The sequence below is a fragment of the Barbus barbus genome (assembly GCF_936440315.1).
Source record: "Barbus barbus genome assembly, chromosome: 41".
Lineage (NCBI taxonomy): Eukaryota > Metazoa > Chordata > Actinopteri > Cypriniformes > Cyprinidae > Barbus > Barbus barbus.
This window is the reverse complement of record NC_136719.1, coordinates 14,196,717-14,217,161: the sequence shown is the minus strand read 5'-3', so window position 1 is coordinate 14,217,161 and position 20,445 is coordinate 14,196,717. Positions and strand designations below refer to the sequence as shown.

Here is a 20,445-nt window from a genome sequence, read left to right as displayed (position 1 = left end):
TCGCGTTCTGCCCCCTTTGCAAGTACACACAGATACGCCGCTATTTTTACAACAATTCCTTTCCGTTCAAATTCCATTCTCTGTGGTGTTCCTGCAGTCGTGACATCAAGAGAGCCATTATTTGTTAGACAGAATAGCGAGTGTGTGGGGGCTTGTTTGCTAAATCAGGTAACGTGTAAACAGGAGTAAGACAACCGACAACACGAATAAAGACACAGACAAGACAAAGACAAAACGGAGAGGAACAAGACAACGGACACGATACACAGAAGAAAAGAAAGCAGATGGCGACTGTGCTCGCATCTTCACACCACATCGCGGCAAATAGAAACACTTTCTCCACGGTGTGCAAACGGTGATATCACCGATGGTATTTGTGAATTTGTTTGTATTTGTGTTTCCTATCAAAGTGAAGATTGTCGCAGATGCATTTTTTTATTCGAGAATTTAACCTAGAAAGAGTTCAGTCCACAAATACGTGTTGTCTCGTGGAACGATTCATCTGAAGACGGGCGTAAAATCAGATCCTATGCCTGACTGACAAGTCAAATTTCAAATCACAATATTAGCAGCTTTACTTACGACTTGAGAATTGGAAATAACATATCTTAATTTGTTTGATTAAAAAGACAGAATTTCATTATGCTAATGCTGTTGATGAGCCTGTGACGGCGTAAAGCTGAATAATTATTCGCTGTAATTGAATTCTTTCCCGATGAGACACGTGTAATGTGCTGACTGGACTCTTTCCACAGGCCTTCCCTTTGCACGGCCCCAGACCAGAGCTTCGGCATCAGGGCAGCTAACTGTGATTATACACCACTCTGCTGAGCTCATTATTGCTCACGTCCCATTAGGATCTCAAGCATCTAGAACATTCTAAAGAGAAGTAGGGCTTAACCCATTAAAGCTGTATTCCATTTACAAAGAAACAGATCTATTTGGAGTATTTTGCTTTTAAAAAATCTTGGTGGTGCCTTCTTTTTTAATAATTTTTAAATGATTAGAGTGGTTTATGCTGTCCACCTATAGGGGGCAGTGGCTCACATGGGAATAGCCATTTAATACTGTACATGTTTATAACATCTTAGCAGACCCACAAAGAATCTGCAGTCACAGAACTCAAGCTAGATGCTTTTTTTTTGTATTACCACATTTGTTATGCTTAATATGTTACCATATGTGACACTGGACCACAAAACCAGTCTCGAATCGCACGGGTATATTTGCAGCAATAGCCAAAAATACATTGCATGGGTCAAAATTAAATATTTTTTATGGCAAAAATCATTAGGATATTAAGCAAAGATCATGTTCAATGAAGATATTTTGTAAATGTCCTACCATAAATATATCAAAAATGAATTTGATTAGTAATATGCATTGCTAAGAACTTAATTTGGACAACTTTAAATGCGATTTTCTCAATATTTTATGTATAAATCTCAATTTAAAAAAATTTACCCTTATGACTGGTTTTGTGGTCCAGGGTCACACATGCAATCTGCTCCATCCTTCTGGGTCGTTTATTATTATCATTATTACGTCTCATGCTCACCAACGCTGCATTAATTTGAGCAAAAATACAGTAAAAACAGAAATGCAATTTGAAACAGCCATTAATGACCAGTCTTCAGTGTCACATGATCATTCAGAAATCATTCTAATATGCTGATTTGTTGCTCAAAAAGGTTCTTATTCATCAATGTTGAAAACAGTTGTGCTGTTTAATATTTCTGTCAAAACTACTCCTTTTTTAGGATTTTAGGTGCAACCTCCAACTCAAAATGATAGAGCATGTCACATATTAAAAATAATCCTGCAGATTTCCGCATGTTTTGCCCCTAAATCAGCCTAGAAAATGCAAAAACTCCAAATATTCTATCAAGGCTTGTGTATTACAAATGATTTCAGAGTACAAGCTGCGACGTGCTACCTGACAAAAGCCCTGGCCTTTAGCCTCTGCAGGGTGGCTGAGTGTGGGAAGACGGCATGCCATTGGAAAGTTCAGGCAGAGAGGACTCACCTCTGGTCAGATGGGTTCTCCAGTGACTCAGGGCTTAGAGGAGCAAGGGAAGAAATGATAGGCATGCAATAAGCGCAAAAGGGTGGAGGGGAAGAACAGGGATCGCATAACATACAGACAAGAAGACCTGCACCAAGAAGCTGGAGTGACCTCACTAAATTATTCTAGTCTTTCAGTTGTTATGCCAGCCTAGGCAAAGAAATAACACTGGAAGACTGTATTGGTGGTACCAGTGGTACTGACATGCTGTTTTATTGTTCTGCGCTGTCACATGGTTGAGTTACTGCAATTTCTCAACAATTCCATCATTCTCAACCAGTCAAGAGAGCAAGAAAGTGAGAAAAAGAGCAAGTGAGTATATGTTTGAAAGACTGGTCGTTTTCGATCAAATTCCAAAACCTAGTGAGCTGCCTATGGAGCCAGCATTTTAAGGCATCATAACTTAATTCCTCAGTTTGCTACCCTTATGAAAACTAACCATAAATAAAACAAACTATTGTTAAACTATGGTAACCCCAAATGAACCATGGTTTTGCTACACTAGTTTAACCATGGTATTTGTAGTAAAAAACAATATTTGAGTATGCTGTGTTTTATGTTGTTATGCTAGTAGTGTGTTGTTAGATTAGCAATATGCTAACATCAAAATCAACTGCAAGTCAAGATTCTATTTACATGGTGTGATTTTCTGCTTGTGTAAAGCATTACAAACTGGTCATTTAAAGGGTTCAATGAGAGTTATTATGCTTCCTAAGGAGCCAGCAAGATAGCTCACTAGGTTTTGAATAAGCTAAATACAAGATGCTTCTTTTTGTCAAAAAGCCAATTATATAAAAAAGGGCATTAAGGAACAGGACTCTTAAATGTTAAAAATGGGTAAATTGATCCAAGGCTGCTGAGCTAAAGAGAGAGAATAAAGACAGATGAAGAGCACAGTAAATACTAACAGAACTATTACTCTACTCCCACAGATACGGCGCCACTATGCCGGCGTCCTCTGAGGAATTCATTAACTTTAAGGGCTCTGTTCAAAACCAGATCAAGTTAAATTGATGACACTCATTTTGAAGGGCCGGTCAGCTTTCTTGGTTGAGATTAATTTTAATCTGGCACTTCATTTGTACAGGAAGTGACACGTATTAAACCCCAAGAAGAGTGAAAGTCAATGAAGAGGGCCTTGTCCCTAACTGTTATTGATGTCAGCAGTGGCTCGCTCTCTCTACTGGACGGAGCCTCTTTAATTGTGTCCAGTTTTCTGAGAGACAAATCCTTGATTAATGTGCCACTTTCGCTTTCATCCTTGGGCACAATTATTAGAAATCACTGGGAGCGATTTGACAAACAAAGTGACGTGTCTTAAAAGCCGGGCAGGAACTTTTCATGAGCATAATACATAACATAATCCCATTTAATCAAGCTGCCAGCTTTTTAAGGGCTCAGTGCAGCCACTTAGACACTTAATTACATTCAGAAGGAAACAAATAATTTAAAATAAGAATCACTAAAAGGAACACTATAACAGATTGAACATTTCCCTAATGGGGCGGCAAAATGCCATTTAAACCCAGCTGTAAATACCAACTAAGTATCGATGTATATCATGCTTTAAAAAGTCAAATAATACTTGCAGTTAAAAGGTGCTTCATTCTTTTCTTTAACATAAGAATATATACAGACATATTTCCAAAGTCAGTTTATTTCCATGCATTGATTCCTGTGGGAATCTATCAGAGTATCACAATGCTCATTATCATTCATGCCAAGCATGCATTCCTGAAATTGGTTTCTGATGCAGCTGATGAAAATGCAACCTTTTCTGTAAAAATATATATTTATGTATAATAGATGAGCCCTGTATTTTTCAAAAATGTTTTCCTGAATGTGATGTAAATGAAAATTTAAGGAAAAGACTAATGTCTTATGTTGGGTTAAGTCTAAGGTTTGTCTTAAATAAATGTTAGTTTCGCTCAATCAAATCCATCCCAGAATGTCTCCGGGTTACTTACTCTGGGATCTCATTGGTCAGTTGGCTTGAGAGAAGAAAGAAGACAACAGAGTACACTCACATGAGACAGACAGACAAGAGCAAAGACAACAAAAGCGGTGTACAGAGACAGAGAGATTGACACACACACACACACACACAACACATAACAGAGATGAGTGCCGCTGTATGTCCTACATTGAGATTCACCCCGTTTCAGAACGCTAGTTTGTGAAATAAGTGGTACGAGGTGCATTTCTCAGTTGTATTAATATTTTTCTAATGTGAACTCTCATGTGAATCAGTTCATCTAGTTAAAAAAGTCCTTCCGTGAAGTACTGGACGGACCAATTCATTTTAAATGGATGGCTCATGTAAATTAATCTGTTCAAGAAAACGATTTAGAGTTAATGTAGTCAAATATTTAGCTAAGTTCTGCTGTTCATCATGTTTTTGAATCAGGATGTGTAAATTACAGTGTTTTTAATTAAAATGTAAATATGGTCACCCTAATTGACATTCCAAATGTATTCTATTTTAAAATATATGGCCTTTACAAATAGCTTCACTGTAGTGAAATACTTTTAGTAATCTTTAGTGTAGATATCTGCACCTTCAATAGGGTATTTTCACTGTAATTTAACTCATTTAAAATTTGAGTAGCTTTTTTTACAACACTTGTGTTGGGCTTCAAAATTCAATCTTTCTCCTAGAAACCGAGAAAATGTTCACATAATTGGTGCTTGCTGGACCGCTGAGACATCAGACCAACCAAAGGAAGAGAAATTATCTGATAAGTGAAGGAAGCAATTATCAAGACATGACCATCCATGGTGCTTTAGGATATGTGTGGTAGTGGAGACGTGTGGTTTTGAGATCCCAGTGATGGTGGAGGAAGATTCATTACAGCGCATAAGTGTGGTACGTCGTAGTTGAGTCATGAGACTCCTTCGGGTGCTACGCTAATTAGAACCAGGCAGGGTTCACGGAAAACCAAAGAGACAGGCCAGTGGAAGTGGTAATTGATAAGATCAAAGCATTAGCTAAAACGAGGAAGCACGTGGACCTTAAATGGGGCAGGAGGTAATCTAGCTTGTCATCACCCCTCATTGACCACTAATATAGAGATGGGATGCTCAGGGTGGATCGTGATCATCGGGGAGGCCATTGACATTACCTCTTGGTGACTCCGTTGTGATATTCAATGAATGTATGACCATCGAATGCAATGGCCTCAGTGTCCCCAGCGGATTTCTCGATTATTGCTGGAAGGGAGGAGAGAAGATGGAGTGAAATTACACCAATCGATGTGAGACACAGCACTGTTTAATTAAAACAAAGAAGGAAAGCGTGATATATCACAGGCTTCATGCTTGTGTGGCTTAATTAAGGTTAAAGATACAACAGTAGGACCCAGCAAGGTTAATAAGGTGAGCAAAAGTTCTTGGGTTTCTTGCAACTGTGCCAATGTGCGTTTGTGATAAGCATACAAATGGAACGAAGGACGATGGCTGGTGTTATTTGTGAAAGTTTGGAGGTGTGGATTTAGCTAAATCTGCATATGGAGCATATGATTGGCTAAAGCTGCCATGAGCGTTTCCTTTTAAGTCATTTGTTGATGTATGCAAAAGACATATGCAAATCTTGCCTTAAAGGAGTGTGAGGGAGTTGGAGGAGAGGCCATACTGAGTAATACGATTCTACATAAAAAAAAAAGGTGATGAAATAAGGCACTAACCGTCCTGGCAGTGCTGTCCAGTGAATCCATGGCGGCAGACGCACACGTAGCTGTCCAACAGAGGGTTGCAGCGGTGTCCGTTCTCACAAACATCTTTGGAGCAGGGGTGGTAGGGATAAATGGACACATCACTGGAGTGAAGGGCGTTATCAGATTTCAGGATTGGAATTCCCATGAGTGTAATCTAGGGAAACAGATGTTTAAAGTCAAAATTATTAGTTCAAAATTATTTTCTTAAGTCAAAACTATTTCATTTTTAATGCATGTTTTTAGCCGTATTCCTATTTTAAAGTAGAAAACAGGAAAAATGTGTTCTCTTTGCGATTTTGTACCCAAATATAATAACTTGTGCTTCTTCTGAAACAACTTTGCTTTTCCGATGATGTCATGAAGGCCTTACAGGCTATAGGACAACGTTAACCAATAGCCAAACAGCTATATAGGCGGTGTTTTAGCAAATCACATTTAGTTCTGGCTTTATTCTAGTAAGTAACATCCCTTTTTTACTATCCATTTAATTCCCAATGGGTAAATTCAGGATTATTCTAACTGAATATCATGGAAGTAAAATGGGATGTTTAATGCATCTGTAATAGCGCTCACCTTCTGAATGGCCCCTTTGAAGCCATCTTTGATCGCAGCAGCTCTGGCTACTTTGCGGAAATCAGGGGCTCCGCCCACAAATAGAGACTCCTTCAGATTAAGATCTGTGTGCTGATTCTGGAGAGTAAAAAAAAATGAGCGTGAAAAACCACACAAACTGTTCCTTGTCCTCTATTTTCTCTTCAAACTTAATAAAAGTCACATCATTTAATGCAAACAAAATGGCTATAAACTTTTAAGGGTCATCTAGCAGAGCAACTGCAGTAAAAGCAATCAGTATAAGAGTGGATGTTTACTGTTCATCAGTAGGCTTATTGATTCAACTTTTACACCTAATCCTTATCCACATCAATGTGAGTGTTGTATTACAAAATAATTGATTTAAGCTCAGTTCCCTGAATGGTAAATGACTCTAACGTATAAGACAGGAGGAAAAGAGGTAGGAAAAAAGAGAGAGAAAATTGCAGCGATTGAAATGAGGACGATTGATATGGATGGGTTTTTAATGAAAGAATGTAATGGATGCCTGATTGTTCCTCAGACCTTTAAAATCTTGAGCTGTAAACTCTAATTGGTGTATCGCTCACAACGCAGATGACCATGAAATGAGCGTTTCTCCAACCTGTGTGAAAATCGCTTTAGTTACAGTGGGATTTTTCTGCATGAGGCTCTACTTAAAAAGAATTAAAAATCTTTATTTTATGTAGGCCAATAATTGCCTTGGGGGAAAAGCAAGTTAATTGCCGGAGAAAAAAAAAGATGGGACATCAACAGCAATGCCAATTTCTGACATGTGGTCCAGCTCTCGTTCCAGCGATATAAAAAGAAGAATAGCTAAGAACGGATACAGGCGAATGCTTCAAAAGCTCTGGCTACGGACCCGGAGGCCAGTCCAAGCATGCGGTTGGGCCAAGACGGCATAGCCAGGAATGCTTTCACCCAGCTGCTGTTTCATGTGGTCAGAGATGTGTGCAATGAGAAGTCTTGACACAAAGCTGCAATGCACCAACAGCCACAGGCTGGGAGAGACATTTTCACTCTCCCGTTCCCTGCCAACACGAGCTGAGACTGAGATTGAGCGGGTGAAGTGAATAGCTAACTGCCAGTGTTATTTAGGAAGTTTCCCCAAGGGCCCTTGAAGCATCATGCCCACTCAAACTGGCACGTGCCCTCTCCGATTTCTGAGCCAAGAATTTGAATGCAATTTCCAAGAAAAATGAGAATCTTCGATAATTAAGCTGCATGATTGTTGTAGGTAAATACAAAAAGGTGTTTGTTTAAAACACATTGGTAGAAATGCGGACAGTTGCACCTTGTCAATCATTTACTTTAAAATGACATTATTTTAAAAATGTCAAAGTTGATGAAAATCATCACTAGCTGTCGTATAATCACCAATAATATTATACATTAATAAAAAAAATTATAAAATGTATCTTTATTAATGATATGCTAACATTCTAAAGTTCAGGGTCGGGAGAAAAGGAATAATGTTATTAAGCTAGAATTAATTCAATTGATCAAAAGTGACAGTAAAGACATTTATAACGTTACAACCAGATATAATTGTTGATATTTTTTTACTAGTGGGTGCAGGACACTATAGTTCATTTATGTAAGTGAGGATAGCAAAATAAAGTAAACTGTGACATAATTATACCCAAAAATTCGGACTACCAGTAAAACTGATAACAATTTGGGAACAAAAATTATTCAGACACTTTGACCTGACCATGTTTTGCTTAAGAGTTTTTTCTTTAATTGCTAAAGCAACCTTTTTATACCACAGACTGAACAAAATGAAGCATTGCTTGGTAACTGGTTGACCTAAATAGGTATTATCCAATTGTATACTTAAATTTAACAGCTGACAGCTATTCAACCTAATTTATTACACACCTTTCTATCAAAGTTATCTGACATTATCAAGATGAATTTGTTCTGACACTGTTTAACTCTTGAGTTCTTGTCATATTTTATTACCATTTTCTAAACGCTCGCAAATAAACGGTTGAAGATGTCTGAATAAATTTTGGTTTGACTGCATATGTATGAAAAAGTAGATATAATACTATATTCAAATAGATATAGTATAGAGTTATTTTATATTGCTATAATAATTGACAATATTACTGTTTTTACTGTATTTTTGATCAAATAAATGCAGAATTTGTGAACATGAACACTTCTATAACCCTAACCCCAAAGTTCAAAAAGTTTTGGGTTCAAAAGTTACACATCTGAACATCTAAGTCGCCCTGGATCCTTAAAAGAAACTCTCTTACTAGACTATCATGTCTCGCACTTATTTATAGAATGTCTCTCTCTTTGGTCATGTCTTGTGTTGCCTAGGGCAGCAAGTGAGCCAGGACTGTCATTGGTACCACCTCAAAAAAGAAAAAAAAAGAAAAAAAGTAACCCTTGAAGGGTCCAAAAACAAATGTGCCAAAAGAACAACTCCTAGCTCTGTACCACGCACTCTTCCTCTCACATCTCTTCTCTTGATAACACTCCCTTTCTCTCCCACGCTAGCAGCATTTCTTTCGCAGTCTACATCCACAGTGAGGCGGTTTAATGGCCCTCCCACGCTAGACTAATGAAGACATTTCATTGTTGTTGGAAGGGTGATGAAACAATGGTGGTCAAATGATAACTCTCTCCCTCGTCGCCCCCATACCAGCTGGTCTGAGGTGAAAGCCAAATCTCTCTCTGCCTCGTTCCTTTCAGCATATGGAATGGTTTGAAGAGGGGAAAAAAAACCCTCCCCTTCATTTTGTTTGATCCTCTACCAGATCTTGACTAATGGACAATGAAGCTGAAATGGACAGTTGTTTTTGGTGGGAATGAGAATGTTGATTCGAGAAAGCGATTTCAGACTTCAGTCATTACCTTGCGTGATTTCTTATATCCAGACAGCACACAAAAAGAGCACAGGGGAAGGAAGAAAAAAAATGTTACCAGTGTAGAAAACACAGAGGATGTCAGTACACACAGAACTGCATGCAGTAAACTGTAAGCCTGAGGAATAAAATATTCACACGCGTAGCTCAAGCAAGACACTTAGCATGCAGGTCGCAAGCAAATAAATATGTGTGTGTGTACAGTGCCTCGAAAGCAAATGTTCAGAGTAAATCAGAAATGACATTAAAGTTGCGCTATGTTTTACACTACTGCACCTACATTATTTATATTTGCTTTGTGATACGGCAGTGTAGTTAGAGTCTGTTCAGTGGAACGGCTGAGGCCATCGAAGCAATATTAAAGTATTTCTCTTGGGGTTTCACTGCAGACGGCCCCTTTGGAACAAAACCCTTCTGGTTTCTTCACATTTTTTACTCTCTCATCCTCTCACGCTTTCGCTTTAATAAGATTTTCCTGCCTCTACTGCTGAAATGAAGCACAATTATCATACGTAGGAAGGTTTAATGACGAAAAAAGGCACACTTAAGTACCTACGCGCAAGACTACATCAAGCTAATCACAAATTACACTATTTAGAATAACTGGAGGGTGAGAGAGTTTCGAGATTATTACACGGACTTGATTTGTGTACGAGAGCGTCCCGATTGTTCTGCTGTCGTACTTCGGCTTTGACACGAGGCTGCTGGGATTGATCTGAGTGGGTGCGAATCCGTAGCACAACAGACAGAGTCATTTCCACATGGCAATTAAAAGCAAACGGAGGGCACAGACAAAAGACCACATGTACGAGACGTAAAAGAGGGAAGTTTCGAAAGCTTCCCACACATGCACCCCAGGCCCTGCATGAAAAGCAGCCAACTAAACTTCAAAGAATGCGCCAAACAAAGCATGACTTTCTGGACAATATCATTTAGCATGGTAATATCATGGTTTCTTTGAAATATACCATGATAATACCATAGTATTATCTGAAATCTTAATATCATAGTACATGAATATGGTAATCATGCAATACCATGTTGTACAGTGGGGTCTAAAAGTCTTTTGAAAATGCTTGTATTTTACAATCTTAATTTAATATATATTTCAACAGTTGACATTATTAGCATAACAGTTTGAGTAAAAAGTTGATTCGGAAAAAAATTACATTTTAGAACTTGGTATTTGTTTGACACTCTTTTGCTTTACTGACAGCAGCACCGGATCTGTATGAACTCCTCAAAAATGATATGTTCTCCAGCACGATTTGAGATGATTCAAAAAACATTTTGAGCTTGAATGGAAGAACATCTGACAGTCTGTACAGAGTCACATTATCAGTGTCACAAATTATTTGATTAGTGACATAAAATCCAAAATTTCCAATATCCCAAAAACTATTTGTGCTTTTGGACTCCACTGTATATCGAAGTACCATCACAGTACTTTTTGGCAAGGGGCGGAACAGCTAGTTTGACTTGTTCTTGTAAAGAAGGGTGATGTTTGTGGCCTTTATAGGGCGAGATAAGAAGCATAAGAGGGTTTTCATACCGGCGCTTCTCCTCTGACAGGGTCTTTGCCATTAATACTGATCTCTCCTTTTCTGTTGGCCCTCTCCAGATTCACTGTGCTCCATTCGTTCAGCTTGATTTTTCCTTTACTCCTGTTGCACACACACAAAAAGATGGGCAAAATGTTTCTTTGCCCCTCTTAATAGCAATATGAAAATAAACCCAAAAGCTACAGTTAGATAAATTGAAATAGAACACAACACAGCCTAGTAATTTGAATTTAATTCCATTTGAATATAATTATAGACAGTGGTGTTTACCTAATGACAGCTGGTCCTTTGCCCAGGTCATATCTAAACTCCAAGATACCATCATTCAGGGAGAGAGAGATGAAATCTCCTTTGCCGTCAGTCTTTTGACCGTTGTAGAAGATCATGCCTTTGGAGTCATTGGCCAACAGAACCACAGTCATGCTGAACTTTTGCCTATGAACAAATTAGTTTAGCTCGATTAGATACATAAAAGAGGTTTTCTTCCTCGATACAGGCAAAAAGTATTGTGAGAAACAATGTTCACATTCAGTCAGCAAATATGCATCGATATTGGTGGAAATGGATGGACTAATTACTGAGTTAACAGCTCAACCAACTGAACATAATTTATGCATCAAATTCAACATGTCTGATTCTAAATAAACTTGAAATGACTTGAGACATTAAATAATAAGAGTGAGATTAAGCATAATTAAACCAGTGGTGTTTACCAAGTATTAATAAGATATTTAGTCTGAAAAGAATAGTCTGAAAGATATTTAGTAACTGTTACATTATTATTAATAACAATAGTTAGCAGTAACAAATACACAAAATATGTTTGTTCATTTAATTATTTATTGTATGATGATGAATATTATATTATTAATATGCAACACAATATTGATATACAGATACAAGACACTTTCAAATAAAATATAATTCTTCCTCTTAATAATAATCCTTACATATAGCATGCCTTTAACCCAAAAACATTAAATATAACTAACATGAATGAATTAAAAACACAAACGGAACACAACTATGTGCATCATAATAATAAATACAAAAAACAATAGCCAATATAGAATGCAATACCTCAGATCCTGGCCGTAGAGATGAAGGCCCTTGAGCTCCAGGAAAGAATCTCCAGTAAAGTAAGGAATGAAAGCGCCTCCCTTGTCTGACACTGAGAAATACGAAAAAGTCCATTATGCTTTGCAGATAACTTAATGTGTTTGAGATGTTCCTCCAATTATGAGACCAGACAGTGACAGTGTATAGCTTACCCGATCACACATACACTCACACCCATCAACACATAGCACTGCCACTCAGCCCAGCATGCATCCCGCAGTAATTACACAGGATGAGCGCATGCTCAGTCCGGGATGGTAGACTGAGATTAAGAAGCTAATTAGCTATTGTTTAACACAGCGGCAGCGTCGCTATTGTATAAGAAGACACAACACTTGCAGACACCACAAGGAAGTGAGGAGTCAAAATGGAAAGTGACGAAGGAGAGGCCTCTATTTCTGTACTGCAATCAGCTTAGGACTGCAGGACAGGCCTGTTGTTTGGTAAATTATTTTGAAATATTCCATTAAACTACAACATTTTACATTTAAACATCCCACTTTCACAAAACTAGCAGAAAAAAAAGTGTAAAGTATTGACCCTTTTGTAATGCACAAACATTGTAAATTAGCATTAGAATTAAACATTTGTTTAGCAACCTAGGATGCTTTTTTCTTATTAAATATATATTTATTATAAGTACATATATTTATTACTCTAAAATACACCACATTGATTTTCAAACACTATTATATTCACCGATTATAAAAATCTTCATTTCAAAATGGCAGCTAATGAATGAATCACGCATTACTTTGTTCTTTAGGCCAGCAGTGCTTTAGAGACAAAAGCATATTGTATCTCCTGAGTCAAGTGTTTCCTGACAAGACTGTTACGTAATGTAAATGTCCTTCTTTCAGCACGCTGCATGTATTTATCTTCTGGCCTCGTCCAGAAGGGAGCGCTCTCCTGCTTCTAACTTACTCATTTCAGAAGAGCCAAACGGTGCTGGACAGTCTCTTATCTGAGAGAGCCACTCTCCCTGGACACTTTGCCCAACTGACTCCCCATTAATCATGATGTGCAGCTGACTGATAGAATTACTCATCTCATTGATTCAAGTGATAAAAAAAAAAAACACGTCTGATGGATGTGCTCAACTCATTGATTCTGGTTCACCTCAATTTATTTTAATCACTCGCTAATGGAGACTTTCTTAGAAGAAAAGGTGACTCTATGGCCCCTCTCGTTTGACAGTTCTGGGTTGAACAGGTGCTTGCATGCGTGTGCAACAACATACTACAATCCTGGGGTACCTTGTGAATGATAAAAATTGGCCCGTCCACTATTAGTGACTTCATATTGTTAATAAAAATACTGAAATAGTATCGCTGATACCGGGAGTCCTGATAGTCCTGAAAATGAAGTTAACCAATCAGTAGCAGTGGTCTCAAACTCAATTCCTGGAGGTGTCACAGCTCTGCAGAATTTCGCTCCAACCAGCTCCAAATCACACCTGCTTGGAAGTTTCTAGTGATCCTGAAGACCTTGATTAGCTGAATCAGGTGTGTTTGATTAGGGTTGGAGCCAAACTGTGCAGAGCTGTGGCCCTCCAGGAATTGAGTTTGAGACCAATGCAGTAAAGATTTGACGGTGACAGAAATGAGCTGGAAGCCGTACAATGTGCAACAATTGGGTTCCAAAAGTAAAAGTCCTTTCCATTTACACTAACTTATAAACCTTTAAAGGCAACCCTACTGTGAGCTACAAGGTTGGTAATCGGTAGGGGTACCCAGCGATACGATATTTGCTGATACCTCAAATTCTACGATGCGATTAAAATTCGATACAGGAGTATATCGATAGATATTTCGATATTAGATAGGTCTACCTATTTTAAAAACCATTTACATTTTTATTAACTCACAAATGCAACCAAAATATACTGCATAACATGAACCTTTATCTGAAATTTTCACATACCTCAATTGTGACATTCACAACAAAAGAATAGGACTATACACTTTTTTTTTTAATAATGAAGAAAATAAACAATTGGAAAAACAATTCTGGCTGCTATTATGGGCTAAAAATGCTTTCTACAGATAACCAAATTACAAGCAATAACAGAAAATAAATATAATAGAACAAAGTTCAATAAATAATGCTTTGCAGCTCAGTCTAAAAACAATTTCCAGGTATGCTACAGAAATGTAATAATCAAATGTAAAATAATTGCATAGTCTTCACTGTATAAATTAAAAGTAAATAAAACATTTTTGATGTTACAAAGATTATTTAGTCAGGAGGAGCAGTGAGCACTTGCATTTTTGTTTGACAGCATTAGATTTATTATTAATTTGCTTTCACTTTCACGAAAGCACAGATTTAATATAGCCTACTGATACACATGCAATTTCTTTCTCAACTGTTTACGTTAATACATATGCCTAACTGACTGTGTTTACTAGGATATTCGCCAAAACGCATATTTTGATGTAATTTTGTCTGTATTTATTCATCCATGCACAAAAAAGCGGAAGAGAGCTCAATTTAGTATATGCGCGGTGTAGACGCAGCTGTCTATGTGCATGCACTTCAGATTTATGCACAGAAAACTTCTCACACAGCGCTCGACTGTTCCGTCAACAATCCTGAGCGTCTTTTATGCTCACCTTGTGCCTTCGGGCAGTTCTTATATCGAGTCCTGATACGTGAGTTTGAACGAGAACGCATGCATTGGCGATAATGCTTAGACAGACATTATGTGAAAATGTGGACAGTGCCAAAATAAATGTGCCTATTTATACTACAGATATCGATATTTTATGCGTAGGATCAATGTATCGTATCGTCAGACATCGTATCGATCCATATCGATGAATCGTTTCACCCCTAGTAATCGGCTGTATATGCTTTTGTTGAATAAGCCCACAGTATTTAAATTTATTTTGAAATAAATTTAACAGCGGGAATCCTTATGAGAGACTACTTTACCCATAATTCTGTAACAAATCTCCACCAATCATTCTTTTCCTCATTAAAGGAACAGTTCATCATTTATTCACCCTCATGTCATTCCAAACCTGTATAAGTTTCTCTCTTATGTTGAACACAAAAGAACATATTTTGAAGAATTTTGATGAACCAAAAAGTTGTTGGCCCCCATTGACTTTCATTGTAGGGAAAGGAATACTATGGAAGCCAATGGGGAGAGTTGATGGTCCCCATTATTGACCTCCATAGTATTTCTAGCATTCTTCAAAACTATCCCTTTAAGACATTAAGTACACAGTCATGTGCCTGTGTCTTTTTGTCTAATTCTCAAATACTTTTTTGCTTCAAATCAAAGTATGCAATGTTGTGATTGACTCCGTAGCTGCTTGGTTTGGTTCATGGTTTATAACTTTTTAATGACAACAGAGTGAGAGTACTAATGAAAGCTTTGAAATTGCAGAAGAACGAAGCATCTCTTCCCTGGTTAGGGTCCAGCTCCCATAGGAGAGTAATCCCCCCCCCCCCCCCCCCCCCCCCCCCCCCCCCCTCAACCCACCATATGTTTGATCTTCCAGTTCAGGATGGCAGCTCAGACATAGTGTAAAATGGAAAATAATTTCAAATCACCTCCCAGATGCTGACTCTCCATTACACTAGCTGGTAAAACCTATTTTATAGTACTGGAGACGCCAACTGGAGAATCTCACTTTTACCACCCCACCATAACCTCGGCCCTTTTTCCCCCTTGATAATTCTACAGCCAATATCCAAGTCAGACCAATCGATCCTGACAAATCAATACCGAAATTACAACTGAGATGTAGCAGTTATTTCAGTCGATACTCTCATTTACTGTATTTTTACAATGATGTAGTACTGTACCTTTTTCACAGTGCTTGCCTTCACGTCCCATTGGACATTCACATTTGTAACCTCCCTCTGGAAGGACCTGGCACCGCGATGACGGGTGGCATTTATTGGGGTCGCAAGGGTTGTGGGCGTCAGCGCAGGTTGGACCTGTTAACAGAAATGTATATTTCTGTGAAACAAAAGATGATAAAACAGCCACTTGGAGAGGAATCCAACAACTTCCTGTCAATCCTCATACAAACTGACTAGTTAAATCACAGTGTAAGGAGGAAGAGATGAACTACTTGCACTGAAACGAATGAGAGAAATTAATAATGCGGCAATCAGCATTGCCTTACAAATCAAAAAAAGTAAATCACCTTTTTGATGAAGTCTGTTTACTAGCCATTAGCTGAAAGATAGCATTACTGTAATAAATACAGTTTTTAAGAATGATTTGAGCTAAAGAAGACAAATTGAAATCGAGCAGCCTAGTGTAACAGAGCAGACGAAACGAGAGACATGAGGATCCATTTGGAAGCTTTTATTAATAAACAGTCAAATAACAGGCAGGGTCAAATCACCAGCAAACGAGTATGGCACGGACAAGACACAAGAGTAATCCTAGGGCATGTGTGGGACCTCGATCTGCGAACAATATCCAGAGGGCTTGAGAAGAGGGGTAGTCCGATAACCTGAGCAATAATCCAAACGAGGTATACACAGAGTCCGAAATGGCGAGACAAGGGTAAATCCACTATACAAGGGCGGGAAACATGAAACGAGACTATAAACAAACTAAACTTATACGAGTGTTATACGCAAAACCATACTCGGCAAAGACAGAGGAAGTTCAAGGCTTATAAAGCGTGTGTAATCAGTGCAATCAGCTGTGTGATCAGAGCAATGTGAGATTGGTGACAGTGCAATGGATGAAGGGAATTGTAGTCAGTGGGTGAAGAGCAACAGTAGTGTGGTGCAAGAGTCAATATGATGGAAGGGCGACCTCTGATGGTGAGTGTACGGAAGACCATGAACCGGATTCGTGACACCTAGAAGTGTTACAAAGATGGCCTTTGAGTGAGCTGACTTGAATTTCCACTTAAACACACTCTTAAAAATAGAGGTTCCAAAAGTGAGGTTTCGTAGTGACGCAATAGAAGAACAATTTTTGGTTCCCCAAAGAACATTTCAGTTCCTAAATTAACAATTTTTTCTTAGTGAAACATGTTTTTAATAAGAACCTTTTTTCCACTATAAAAACTTTTTGTTCATTGGAAAGATTCCATGGATGTTAAAGGTTCTTCATTGAACCATAGATTCTAATAAAGAAGCTTTATTTTTAAGAGCGTAAAGGATTTCTAATATGATTTTGTTTTGAATTATTACAAATTTAGATTAAGCCACCATGCCGTATGGTGTGCTTGTGTGCCCTCCTGGTTTGAGACTGAAGCTTCTTCAGGTCAGCGCTTCTAGCCTCATCAGAACACTCCCATCATCACAAAGAACATAGTAGGAGATCACACCACGGACGGCAGCTGCTGCTTGCTGTAATGAAAGCCCCCGCCGCGTTCTGAGATGCTCTGCTTGGTGTCTCTCTCTTTTGCTCTCAAACTATAAGGCCACTCTATCATGGAGACAGTGCAGCAACCCTCCAACTTACAATCCTGCTCTTTAAACATTAAAGGTTATCCCACATATTTATCCCTCAAGCCAATTTCTTTGTGTACACTTCTACTTCAAAGGGTCTTCATTTTCCTACACACCTCATTGCAGCCATTCTGCAGCACTGAAATAAAGTGGAAGATATTGAACTGTATTATTATAAAGGTTGTTCAATAAAGGCTTGTGAGCAGAACAACAGAGCAATTTACTCCGGGCAATATTTAAAATGTCTGGAGCAACACTGCAAGATGGAGAGAAAAAGAAGCTTCTTCAAAGTGAACAAAGAGAATACAGTAACTTCTACAGTGTGGATGATTCCTACCGTTCCTTATGCTGTGAGAAAGCAAAGATGGACATACAGGAGAAAGCCAGAAACAGTTCAACATACAGCTGCAAGCAGTAATTACAGGGCCAAGCACACCAGTGGAATATATACTGTTCCCAAGTTCGCAGCTAGAATGGTTTCTTGATGTTTTGAAAGAAGACTTCTTTTATGCTCACCAAGGCTGAATTTATTTGTTCAAAAATACAATAAAAACTGTAATGTTGTAAACTATTGTTATTATTCGTAATATAATTTTTTGTAATATTATAAATTTTGCTTTGTAACATAAAAAAAATATATATAAAAACATTGCCCAGTAAAGATACCGCTTAACTTTCTATTTGGCATAATCACCATCAAATTTGTTGTGGTTTTGAAAATCAAAAATCCACATTTTTTCAGTCTTGGTCTAAAGATGACCTGAGCCAATTTTGTTTGAACAAGATTGAACAAACTTTGTGTGGCAGACGTTGGAAAATGCTCATCATCACATTGGCATTACATACTAGCAATAAATTGGTACTAGAAATATTAAGAACTGCCTTAATGGATGTGCCAAATACTTTGCTTAAAGAATATGAATCCTATTTCATTTATCTCCCAAAAAGATATTTTATATTATTGTATATTTATTTATATTATAATTTTACAAATATTTTATATATAATAATATAACAAATTATTACATATTATTTCATTTAAACACATTTATTAAAAATAAATAAATAAACAAAGACACAAGAGAAACCATGCCTGTCCATGAGAGACTAGATCAGATTCAGTTTGAAGTTTGGTGCTTCAAAAATGGCTCTGAATTAACTGAATAATATTTGATTTTGTTTTATACAATTTTTTTTTATTATTATTATTGAACTGTGAGAAATATAGCTTGTGTCTGTTGTTCTGAAAACATTGACGGTTTTCCTATTCACTTTCTATCCATGGTGTGTATATTCAGGACTGGTGAAGTTTTTTGTATTCGGTGCATGTTTGCCCTTGCTGCCTTCATATTATTGGGTAAACACTCATCTTTCTTACATACCCATAAGGCAAAAACTGATTAGACAAGCATCCTCTGGCCTGCTGAATCTTTCATCAATACAGTCAAGTCGAGATATTCAGAACTCAACAGAGAGTGACTGCAGAAGCTTTTATAATTCAATAGTGTATAGTTAAAGGTGAAGGTTGTCATTTCTGCACCACCATTGGCACCAAACAGAACAGCAATCTGTTTTTTTGAGATAACACTAGTGTAACCACTGAAAGAGTTCAAAGAAAATATGTTAAAGTCAAAAGGTGCACTTACCAGAGAAACCATTGACACATTTGCAGTGGAACATCTCGGCTTCTTTGACCTGGCAGGAGGCTCCATTCTTGCAGGGGTTTGGCATGCACGGATTGTTGCCACACTCGCCCACGCCTGAGCCGTACAAAACGCTGTTGCCATTCTCTTGCAGGTTATAGAACAAGTTGTTGACATCCAGCATTCGGATGCAGCCCACCAGGCCTGTTGAAACTGACGTCCTCTCCTTTACACTGCAAGAACAAATCAGTTCTTGTCAGTTCCTTAATGCTCGTCTTAACTCGCAAATGACATGGAAAATGTAACAAAAGCATGAAATGATTAAATAAAAAACAAAGACATCTTCTTCTCAATTAAGAAAAGACACTCTTTGCCTGACTGAGAACAGATGGAAAAACATTAAATTAGACCCACAAGAACTTAAGTGGTGTTTCACAACATCTCTGATTGATGCTAATTTGATTTGGCTATTTCTGCTCAATCTTATTAAGTCATATTAGCTGTTCTGGCAGGTTTCTGCAAGCATGCGCAGACAATCTCAGACAGTCAGTGGTTTAGGTTATTACTCTACATATTGTTTCATTATGGCTTCTAACAAGACTAAAGAGGCTCTTGTTAGTGTTATTTGGAGGCATTCTGGAGCTTCTCTTACTCTGGTATCATGTCTTCAAGCACTCCTCCGATGAAAAGGTCTGTGTCCAGGTTGAGTCCATCTGTTCCTGGGGGACTTTGTCCTTCAACACTCGGCTCATTGTCCACGCTCAGCATGGCATTACGCCTGTTACGCATTACTACGAGCTGATGCCAGCGACCCGGTCTTACCAGGACCTTACTGATCACTGAAGCCGTCCCAGAACCAGTGTTAAACCTTCATGGAGGAAAATCACAAAAGAAAATGGTTAGTGGATCTGTAATGGTCATGAAAATCACTCTGAATAAGAACTGCTAGAGTATACAACAAATTGGGGTAACTAACCTGAGCTCCACATGTCCTTCAACCAGTGCCAGAGACAAGAAGTCCTTTTTGCCCTTTTGGCCATTGTACAGCAATATCCCTGTCATTTCTGAAGCCCTGAACTCCATGGCAATTCGCACAGTGTGGTAGGCCTTCATGGTTCCGAAAGCCAGGTAAGACTTGCCACCGAAGGATGGTATGAAGTACTTTATAACTGAGTAGGGCAGAAGGTAGAAGACAGATAAAACAGGTCATCAGAGGCTCTCAACCAGGCATTCAATCCCTTAATAGTCTGCTCTCCACTGATAGAGTGACAAACAAAACTGTGCTTAAGTGTGTCTCCCTCAGATAACGCCGATACCCCTATTAGTACTACAGTAATGTGCAGTTCATGTTGTGTTTGCTATATTCCCAAGGGTGAAAAAACATAGACCTGCAATGGTGAGTACTGTAGTTCTCTCTGGACCTTTCTCCGCTAG

General features: G+C 38.2%; 1 protein-coding gene across 4 annotated transcripts in view; it reads right to left on the bottom strand.

Annotated features, from left to right (window-relative positions):
- The window catches only part of LOC306860844 (agrin-like), a 262,672-nt gene that overhangs the window by 6,094 nt on the left and 236,133 nt on the right, over positions 1-20,445 (bottom strand). For all 4 annotated transcript variants that reach the window (XM_079402799.1, XM_079402800.1, XM_079402802.1 and 1 more), the window contains 10 exons: positions 19,988-20,180; positions 19,664-19,879; positions 19,015-19,244; positions 15,752-15,886; positions 11,894-11,984; positions 11,084-11,248; positions 10,804-10,915; positions 6,352-6,468; positions 5,749-5,932; positions 5,188-5,275 (listed from right to left, as the gene is read on the bottom strand). In XM_079402799.1, the coding sequence (XP_079258925.1) occupies positions 5,188-5,275; positions 5,749-5,932; positions 6,352-6,468; positions 10,804-10,915; positions 11,084-11,248; positions 11,894-11,984; positions 15,752-15,886; positions 19,015-19,244; positions 19,664-19,879; positions 19,988-20,180 (1,531 nt within the window). The remainder of the gene's footprint in view (positions 1-5,187; positions 5,276-5,748; positions 5,933-6,351; positions 6,469-10,803; positions 10,916-11,083; positions 11,249-11,893; positions 11,985-15,751; positions 15,887-19,014; positions 19,245-19,663; positions 19,880-19,987; positions 20,181-20,445) is intronic.